This window comes from Pomacea canaliculata, linkage group LG4 (assembly GCF_003073045.1).
Source record: "Pomacea canaliculata isolate SZHN2017 linkage group LG4, ASM307304v1, whole genome shotgun sequence".
Lineage (NCBI taxonomy): Eukaryota > Metazoa > Mollusca > Gastropoda > Architaenioglossa > Ampullariidae > Pomacea > Pomacea canaliculata.
Window position 1 is genome coordinate 27341290 of NC_037593.1, and position 10466 is coordinate 27351755.

The window sequence follows — 10466 nt, forward strand, 5'->3', positions numbered from 1 at the left end:
ACTACGGCGCCGTCCAGTCTGGCTTCCTATTCACTACCTGTGTCCAGCGGGTGACACTACAGGTACCGCTATTGTCCTGCTTCAGGTGTACCGCGGACTTCTATAATTAACGGGCATAGGCTGACAATGCTCTCTGAGAGATCCCCCGTACCGACACTACCATCCCGCATTCCAATCTGACCTTGGTCTATGTCCGTCATGATGTAAGCGGTCCGCGGTCACGGCCTACTGATCCCAGGGGAGAGTGGTGACTTCCTGGCCCTTTGTCCACCGACGGTCCAGTGCCGCCAAAGGCCGGCTACCCGTCTCGCAAACACCACTTACAGTTACCCACTCAACCTCCTGACAGTCTGCTTACCAGCGCGACTGCCTGTTTCATGGAGGGGACAGAAGTGAGACACCAACACTATAGCCCTATACTAGTTATCACATGACAAAATATAGGGGAGAGAGAGAACGTGAACAAGTGACTGAGCTGTGAATCTGTCAACCTTACAGTACAGGTGTTTTACTGCTTCACTACAATGACACCGCGTATCAATTGGTTTGAATCAAATGAAGTCAGCAATGGAATTACAGCTGGAAAAGGTAGAAATTAATTTGGGTACCTTGACTGAAATAAATACTAGTAATAAGTCACACCCGTGACACGTCTTCCTGATCCAGTGGCAGTTTTGTGCAGCAAGTTGTATTTTTAACGATGAGTATTGTGAAATTAGATACAGGCAGGGCCGTGCTTAGGGGCAGGCGGACGAGGCATCTGCCTAGGGCCCCGCGCTTTTGATTGATATAGTAACTAGGCATATGGAAAACCGTGTGATCGTGGCGTGAGGGCCCCGCACATGCCCTCTTGCCTCGGGCCCCGCGGGGGCTAAGAACAGGCCTGGATACAGGATGTACGTTGATATACGGACAACCTCTACGCATGTTCTACACAAACGTGTAATTTATTTTTTTTATTTTTTTTAAAATAGTTATAAAGAGAGAGAGAGACGATCGTATCTGGTCGTTACAACTCAGTGACGTTCGCCGCGGCGTGCACTGCCAACTGTCAAAAACTACTTGACTATGTAAACAACTTTTACGTCTCGTGACTTAAAGGTCTAGTGGGTTGTAATTTTTTTTAATGATCGGGTAAATCTCAGAGCTTCCCAAAAATTATTACATGAATACCTTTCCCCCCTTTCTGTTTTTGAGATGCACGCCTACAGACATCATGCACAGAAAGAGCTCAACAACATGTCCGGATAATTGTGCCTGGATACATTCACATTGCCAATGCCTCAGCCACCGGAAGAACTGGGATCATATTATAATCAACAGCGTGTCTTCATGAGTTTCAGCTCTTTCTAAGCTTGGTAATGTCTGTAGACGTGTATTTAGAATTCAAATAGGGGTTTCACGTCTTCACCCAGATTTTGCGCAACAGTCTCTTGTACTGAGCTTTACCAGCATTAGAAAAAAAAAACCCATCCCAGTACACCTTTAAGACTTTTATTTTTTTCTTTGGGGGGGATGCTTTACTTCCTTATTTGGTCCCAGTAAGAATTTTTAACTCTTTGTCTTAGTTATTAAGGTTACTATATAAGCTGATATCTTCTTATGGTCCCTAATGTGGGCAATTGGTCTATTAATGTCGATCACTCTTGAATTAAAACTGTAGTTGTTCAACGAATGAAATTTAAAAAGAAACTGTTGTTGTTTTGTTTTTTTTTTTACAACGAGGATGTGCAGACATATATGTATTTGTATGCCTGCCATATCTAATACACGTACTGTATAAGTACAGTCGGTCATGCGTTCTCCCAACCTCGGATTTCGCAAGACTGTCACATAACATTTGCCAAACATGTTCAGATTTTCAACATTGCGTATCTCAGTTAAGACGATCCTTTGAAGGATGTATAGTCGATCACTCTGTTGCCATATTAAGTATGTTTGGTAGCAACCTTTGTCCATATAAGGCCAGCACTAAAGCCGTTTATACGTGAATGGCGTTTTCATCGTGGCTCGATCAGCACCCTCGAAGACTTGGTTCTGACATGGCGAACGCGTTAGAGCTTGCCAGAAGCGTATCTTCTGCCAGCTATCTTCTTCACCTGATAAGCCATTCGCCGTCTGCCGCAGTATCTTGTGTGTCGGCGTTCACACTACACACCTTCCGTATCTTGCTCGCCCGTCTGTGCCTTGCACGTTCTACCACTTCAGATTCTTGGGCTTGCCCTCCGAGGCCCTGCACGGGCTGTAAATCGATAAAAAAAAAATATGACCAAAAATCGAAATAGATGCCGTTTGTGCATACTTTTTCCTCTGCTTTTTGCTTCAATATTGCTGACATCGGTTAAGAACTGCATCTGGAAAACAGCTTCAGCACCATGTAGATGCTTTATGTTCTATTGTTAGGGAGGAGGCGGATCTAGGTCATCCCCAAAATCTGGGTCGCCTTTAAGTTGTGGTTTCAGGAGACATTGAACTTTGCACATTGCTGAACATTTGCACTGCAATTCAGTAATGATTTATCTTCATTATTTAGTTTGCGAAAATGATGTTATTAATGAGGTACATGCACGATTCCTTACTTTATCCCTGAAAGTGCCTCAATGGTTTTTGACATGTCATCGCGGTTTATTATTCATCGAGGATTGGCTGCGTCCATCGACTCGCATCACGGACGTGCATATATTATATATACATTACAAGTTCGTGCTCGTATTGAGTACAGTCAGTAGCCAGTTTATGCTAGTAAACTGTGCACAATAATTATAATAATCAATGGTACATTGCAATGACAATGTAGCCTCCCCGTCCCTTTTTTGGCAAATGGATGCCGTGAAAAGTCACCCGGCCTAAAAGTACATTGTTTATTAACATAGCACAATTTAAGTTTGGTACATATTAATTGAAGCTGAACAGATTTAGTAAAAGCTAAATTATTACACACCACTGTCATTTTTTTACACCATTTTATGCATCTTCACCATAGATACTGCTTGTCAATTATAACCTCTGTGTGTGTTTGTTTTTGAAAGAGAAAAAAACCCCAAGATAAATAGAATTTAAGAGACACTATATAGGATTAGGAAAGAGATCTAGATAAAAATATTGAATACACGTACATAGTAAAGTAAACTAATCTACAATACCTATGACATCATCATAAAAAGAAGGCTAGAACTAGGATTAGGGGTTATAAGTTTGGATGTGATCAAGTTAAACGGTTACAGTTTCATGGAGTATAATATTATAATAGCATCCATAGCAATCTATGTCAATGCATCATGTGTCCAGCTAACATAAATTTGTTCTGAAACTGACCTGAAAATCAATTAAGTAATTTTATAATTAAATTAAATATACAAATGAAATTGCAATGACTCTACTATGGATCTTATTCACGCACCAAAAACTATTTCTTACATAAATTTTTTAGAGCTACTTTATACCATATTTTTACTACATATTTTAGGATGTATATTTTGAACCTTCTGAGCACAAACTATTACAAAGACTGGCTAATAACTGAAGACTGTAAAGACAACATGCAGTGGGTGAAGTTTGTTTTTTATTGTTGCTGCTCTCAAGTAAACATTAGACCAAGATCTATACAAATAACCTATATCTTTTTGGAAAGGAGAAAGCTTGAGCTTTAATTGCAATAAGTAATGAAAATTGCTTTCTTGTGTTTCCCTGGCTCATTGTGCTCTAAGGGTTAATGTTTCGATCTCCTTGAATTCATCCTTTCTACAAATGCTTCAAAATGAATGTGTGTGTCATGAGATATACCTAAATGTTTTCTTTTTAAAATCAAGCTGTAAAACACCCTGATACACCATATAATCAGTTTGATGTGTTTGTTAGCAAACAATGACTACAAATGTTTGGTAGTAATTAAATGTTAAATGTATTAAATAATAATATATAACATATAATCTATATCAATTGAATTGAATTGAAACAATTACAATATTCTAAAAATAGAATGATAGTTTTATAGCAACAAACAATATATAACGTTGATGTTATTGATGCTGCTGTTGTGACGTACATTTAATTCTATCATTTTATAATTATAAGCATAACTCGACAAAACAGAGGTCATAAAGTTTCCACGTTTTATTTACGAAATTGTGTCAGCCGTAATCTGTGATTGGTAATCTCTGACCATTTTTACCTGCTTGCTCAGAGTATCTTTTTTGACCATGTAAAGCTCTTCTCTGCTACTTAAAATGTAAACAGGAGTAAAATTCAGGTCCTTTATTTTGTTCTTAGTCAATGCAGAATGTGCCTTTGACCATAAAAGGACATCGTCATAGTTTGCCAACCTAAGGTCTCGGCGTATCGCAATAAAAGCGAAGTTGATAGCCATTAGAGTTTAGTTGCTTTTTGCAGTCATATAGATTCATGCCTATGCACCATACTTTGAATTGTAAGACACAGCCTGAAAAATATTCTGTTTTCAAATTAGAAGGATCACTCCCTGCATTGGCGCAAGGAACCTCCCCCTGTCACGTGACGCCGCAGACAGCCTCGGTCTTCGCAGCACGCAGCCATTTTCTGACAGAGAAGCGACGATTTTCGGTGTATACTTTCGGTGTTTATTTCATTTGTAGTTCGCTATATTTAAAATTCCATCATGTCTTCTGGTGTGGCTGTCAGTGATGAAGTTAAAAATTGTTTTCAACAAGTCAAGATGAACACAAAATCTGGATCTAAATTGCGCTATGGGGTTTTTAAAATCAATGATAGCTTGAAGGATATCGTCGTAGACAAAAGTCTGATGTCAACCGCTTCCGAATCGACTAGGGAAGAACCAAGCCATTTCATGGAAGTCATTTCTGGCTTACCTCAGGATGATGGGCGCTACGTTGTGTATGACTACCCATACACGGAGTCATATGGCGACACATCAAAACTAATATTCATTTTATGGTAAGTAGATAAGTGTGTGAGTGCGAATCTTGACTCGTGTAGAGTACCGGTTTTTCTCATGAATACTTGCAAACGATTTTTTTTTTTTTTTGCGCTATTAACAGCTTTGGTTTCTTTATTTGGACAGGTTTGCTTGATATGTTGTGTTAACATTTTCTTTTTTCAAAGAAGTCAGGGTTCCGTACTTTTGGGGTTAATGTAATTACAAGGGAAGAATTGGGGTGGGGCCTTCCCATGACTTCTAGCTAATGTAGATACATATGTGTGAGATGCACTTTTTGAGCCTTGCAAAATACTAAAGAATTTAAATAAGATTTGTAGCTGATGAATCACTGCGTGTAGTATCATGAATTGTGATCTGTAAGTTGTTTGGCCCCCTGATATCAAATTTGAACCCATTAAACAGGGAAGTGGAGCTGAGCAGATTGAGCAGAGGGGATTGGGGCACAGAGTTATTTGCCTTTATTGATGGGTAATAGGGATATTTTAGTTTGGCTTTTGTTGTTTTTTGCTTCAATTAAAATTATGCCCTACAGGTAAGGCTCACGGTGTCACATGCCACTAAAGTACAAATATTTGTTCCAAGTGTTCTCCACTTGGCGATATTTATCCTCTTTTAAGTAAGAAAATTTTGTGCCCTACTTAATGTACATGCTATTTGTATGCTTCATTACTTAACAGTATGTGTACATTTGCACATGTATTTTTTTGTAGGTGTCCAAATGCGATTTCCATCAAACGGAAGATGCTTTACGCTTCCTCAAAAGATGCCCTTAAGAAGGTGATGAGTGAAGTGACAGAGTTTCAGGCAGACTGTGCAGATGATCTACAGCATAAAGACATTACGTCCAAGGTAATCTATTTATTCACAGTTTTTGTTTATGGAAAAGAATTTGCAATGATGACATTGACAGTCTATTGCCATCAATATAAGAAGGTGAAAAGATGTGCAAGTATAAATGGAAGCTATGATTTTGTGCTTCTCTTACATTCCTGCTATCTTTGCCAGAAAAACTACAAATTTAGTATTTGGTAAAATAGCCTTTTTCTTTCCATCAGCTATAAACAAGTAGAAATGCAGTCCATAGTAAACTAGCTACCTTATTTCCGTCAGTTGATCAAGAGCAGTAAGACAAAACAGCTAGTAAAAGCAATAACATCTGGACAGATTATTAAACTATGAGCATATATAGATCTTTATGATTATTCAGGACCGATAACAATTTTCTATAGCACACTGAAAAAAACACTGCAAAGGCCTTATGACTAAACATTAGACTACTTTAGTTTTCACATAGTAAAGTAAGACAAAAGAGTTATGCAGTCAAGACAAAGTAAGCTTAACCTGTTCAAAGTTGTACCATAGTTTAAGAGAATAAGCTTGTATCAGTATGCATACACGAAAAGATCTTGAACTGCAGAATTTGATAATCACGCATAATTAGCCCTCCACCCCACCCCCCAACGCACAAATAATAATGAAGTGAATTTATATAGCATTTAACCCCACCAAAGGCTAGCACAAAGCACTTTTAAAAAACTATAAACATACAGACATAATGATAGTCTCAAAACAAAGAGTTCACTATGTTCTCATGTTGAGAAGGTGAATGCCATCAACATAGATGCAGTCACTACAATTCGGTTCTATTACCAAAATATCCGCATGTATGCAGACACAACACAGAGCATAGTTCTCAAGTGCTGCACAGTTGCCAAATTAAAATTACAAAGGCTCTAAAGATGTGATGACCTTCCTTTCTGAAGATGCTTTTTAAGTGGTTTTTTTTCCCCAGTGTGCTATAGAACATTGAAAAAAGATTTAAGGGTCATGGTATTTTGGTAGTGTCTGACGTAAGAATTTTTTTGAAAAAAGCACTTTGTTATTGTTGCAGTTGCGCAGAGTTTAGACATGAGAGCTGAACACAAAGACGTATGGAGCTTGGAGAACGAGGAGAGTGGTTTGAATAATTTCATGCTTGGTGACATTGCAGCTTAATGGAGCTGGCAACAACAGCGATAGCAAACAAGAAGGCCAAACTTGAACTTTTTGCACAGGCAGAGTAATGCAGCAGTACAATTACTAGCAAGAGTTCAAACTAATGTGTAGAAATGTTGCTCTTTTTTTTTTTTTTTTTTTTTTCAAACAAAAAGGAAAAAATGATTGGTGATCAATGGGACCTTGTGATGTCCTAATGGCCCACCCACGCCCCTCCCCCCTTCTAGACATAGTGGTCACCCTACACACCATCTTTTTTGTGCATTTACAGGCTTTCGTAGAAGGGTTGTCTTTTCTGTTTTCATTTTTACAGTATTAAATATAGGAGAGCTGACATTAGCACAAAATCAGCATTGACATGTTTGTGCTGAAATGGGAAGGGTAGCAACAATCCTTAGCATTTTACTTTATATTTTTCTGCAGGTGCATTCATTGATGTATTTAGAAGATAATAAGTTGACGCTTAAAAGATCAAACCACTTTCTTGAAGCTTAATCAACCTGAATCTTAAATGGCTGAAAAAATGTTATTCTATGCAAGTGCCTTTTGAATATCACCATGTTAATGAGATGTCCATCTACAGCCAAGTTGTGCACTGCAAATTCTCTTATTGTGGAAAAACATTAATTGCACAAAAAATCTCCAAAACTGAAGGCCCAGGGTTCCTTGCTACTTTTATTGTAAAATGTTTCAGCGCATGCAGGAGAAATTTAATGTCTTGAAAAAGGGGTCTTGTTTAAATCAACTGTTTTTTGTGACTGGTTGAGACTTTTCCTACTATTTCATTGTGCTAGTTCACGATAATGTGACATCTTTAAAAACGAAATTAACGCATATATTGATGTGACAGCATTGTGCATGTTAATGATGGACAGAGGGCATTGTGCATGAATAAAATAGCTTTCAAATTGTTATTCTTGACATTGAGAGAAAATAAAGCATGGAACTGATTGCCCATATCCTGTGGCCTTTTTTTTTTCTCTCTAATTATAGGCAGTTATAGTTAAAAATTTAGAATGTACAAGAAAAAGCTAATGATTGAGGAATTATTATTGTGTGAATAGGTAAGTTGTACACATTAGCGCCAAATATCTAGAAATCAACCAGCCTGCTTCTGAACATTGATAAGTAATAAGTGGTCATGAAAGAGAATTTTGTAGAATGAGCTAATGCAGGCTCTAAGCCTTGAGAAGGTATAAGCTGTCAGTGAAAATTAAGACCGAGTGGGGGTTATTTTTTTGACTATGTTTAACTTTAGCATGTCCTGTAACTTGTTATAAGGGTTCTTTCTTGGCATTTGGTGTTTATCTTCACGATATCAAAAGTGTAAATTTTGGTTGTTTAGGATTTTTAAACATGATTGTCCATGACTTTATTACATGAAAATCAGCAGACAAGCTGTTAAGTAGTCTGTGCATGTGATGTTCAAAAGTTTTTTTTTTAACAAGCTTTAGTTTTCAGTGTCAGAGACTTTTAGGTTTTGAGGTAAAGTGTGAATACTGTTCCATGATCCTGGAAAAACATTCAAGATTTTGATAATGCCTTAGTTAATAAAGCAAGCTAAAGTCCAGTAGATGGGCTATTGGTTATATCTTGTAGCTTTCTGCCTCCCACTGTCAACCACACTACTCTTAGGGCAGCTCCTTGTGTAAAGTTTCTCAGCTGCTGATATGGTGGAGCTGGCACTGCAGTTGCATCTACTGCTGTGGAAATTAAATACTAAAAATGTAATTTTTAATGACACGAGAACCAAGAATTTGAAATGTACAAAAGATTTTAAGGAAAATTTGTTTTGCGAACACAAATTCAAATTGTCACTGCTAAAGTAAACAATTACACTTCAACTATGTAATACTTGTGTGCTAGACAAAGATAAAAATGTGCTTCATATGTAAACCTTTCATGCTAACATCCATCAGATTCATGTTAAAACCAGATAATGGGATTCTGCCTTCGATGAATCAACTTTCTCGTTAAGTTTGCTGCCTGAATGTGAGGCACTGGATCAGAACATTTTTTATCTGTTGCCCTTTCTCCATGGGTTCCCCATCTCTCCATTTGTTTAGTGCTAGAATAAATGAAAGACCTAATAGAGTTGACTTGGTTTTTTTTTAATAATCTCAAAACATGGTACTGAGATGCACGTTCGGGCATTGGAGCAATGGAAGTCATTGCCACCAAATACTGTTAATAGATTTTCCTTGAGCTTTTTCAAGCATTTCTTTAAATCTTGTCCGATAAATTATACTTATTAGTCATCATTTTGCCTTCAGAATTCTAAATTCATTTTGACTAATAGGAGTTAAACAGGTGAGTGAAGACTTAAACTTTGCAACAGCAGCAGGTCCTTGTATGTTGTATATTCTTGATGCTTATATATAACTTTTACGTACATGGGTGGGTGGGGTAAAATGAATGAAGGACAACTTTTTTGGTACAGTTTTTTACTTGAGGGCATAAACTAAATATAAAGCTTGTCAACAGATTAAACTTGGTGTATATCAAATTTCCAAAGTTCTTTGGTAACTATGTCATGCAAATAATTCAGGTTGGTCATGATTCTTTGGCTTTGTGATGATTTGATTCACTGCATTTGTATTTCACTGTAGTTTGTACATTATTTTTTTTGTGTATTTAGCTGGGAAGAAGTAAAGTTGCTTAATTTATCCTAGGCCTTCATGCCACTTTCCTCCCTTTTTTTTTTGTGAAAGAGTGCGTAATGTATTGAAACTAATGCAGATTTTGGACTGGAATTTTTGTTGTGAACTTCAAATTGTTACAGTATATCTGCACTCCAGTTGGATGAGATCCTAGGAGGCTGTAGAATATTTGCTGGTAATCCTCTGAAAGTTTTACACAAGCTGGGGTCGGTCACTCATTCATAGAGGCTTGAAAAAGCCAAATGAGGAAACCAGATTTTTTTCTAAAAACTAAATTGTCAAGATTTTCCTGACACTAATCTGGCCATTTCAAGGGCTATATTAACACCTCACTGGCCGTGTGCTGGGATTCCAACTATAAAAGCATCCTGATGATTATTATTACTCTGCTTGTCAGTAAGGAGAGGAGAATATGGGCATATGAGGCCAAGTGCCTGAAGAGAGGCTGCTCCAAATCGCATACAGGGAATGCAAAACCAATGACTTTGTACAAAGCACAGTCGCCACCATCGTGGCACACCAGGAACCTCTTCTCACAACTGGGAAATGCTCCAAAGTCCATTCCGTAGTAGGGAGTTGACATCAAGGTGAACAGAGGAAGAACAGGTTGGCCAGTGTGAAGGAATGCACGTCATTTCATGCAGAACCTGATCACAGCTATTCCCTTTGACAACCAGCACCATCGCAGCATAACTAGGTACAAGGGATGTAGGGTATGCTCAAGGCAAGGGAGTTTTGTTTCTTGTAAGGGCTGCCAGAATGGATAAGCAGCGATCAGAAAAGCATTTTGTAGTAGTACTCTAGTGGCATATGTGTGCTGCTTGCTCCCATCTGGGTACTGGATGTGTACAGCTGGTTCTCTGTTGGCTATGGAATTT

The 10466-nt window shown here is 38.0% G+C and overlaps 1 protein-coding gene across 1 annotated transcript; it reads left to right on the forward strand.

The window, feature by feature from the left end:
* The first annotated feature begins 4503 nt into the window (after positions 1 to 4503).
* On the forward strand, positions 4504 to 9594 carry LOC112561179 (cofilin-like). Its single transcript, XM_025233492.1, has 3 exons — positions 4504 to 4929; positions 5644 to 5782; positions 6825 to 9594. The coding sequence occupies exons 1-3, from the start codon at positions 4634 to 4636 to the stop codon at positions 6837 to 6839; spliced, it is 450 nt and encodes a 149-aa protein (XP_025089277.1). The 5' UTR covers positions 4504 to 4633; the 3' UTR covers positions 6840 to 9594.
* Positions 9595 to 10466: the final 872 nt, after the last annotated feature.

What these genes read in the sequence shown, in the direction of transcription:
- LOC112561179 (XM_025233492.1), top strand. Translation starts at nt 4,634, where the DNA reads ATGTCTTCTGGTGTGGCTGTCAGTGATGAAGTTAAAAATTGTTTTCAA. An exon ending in AAACTAATATTCATTTTATG is followed by an intron (nt 4,930 to 5,643) that starts GTAAGTAGATAA and finishes ATTTTTTTGTAG; the next exon opens with GTGTCCAAATGCGATTTCCA.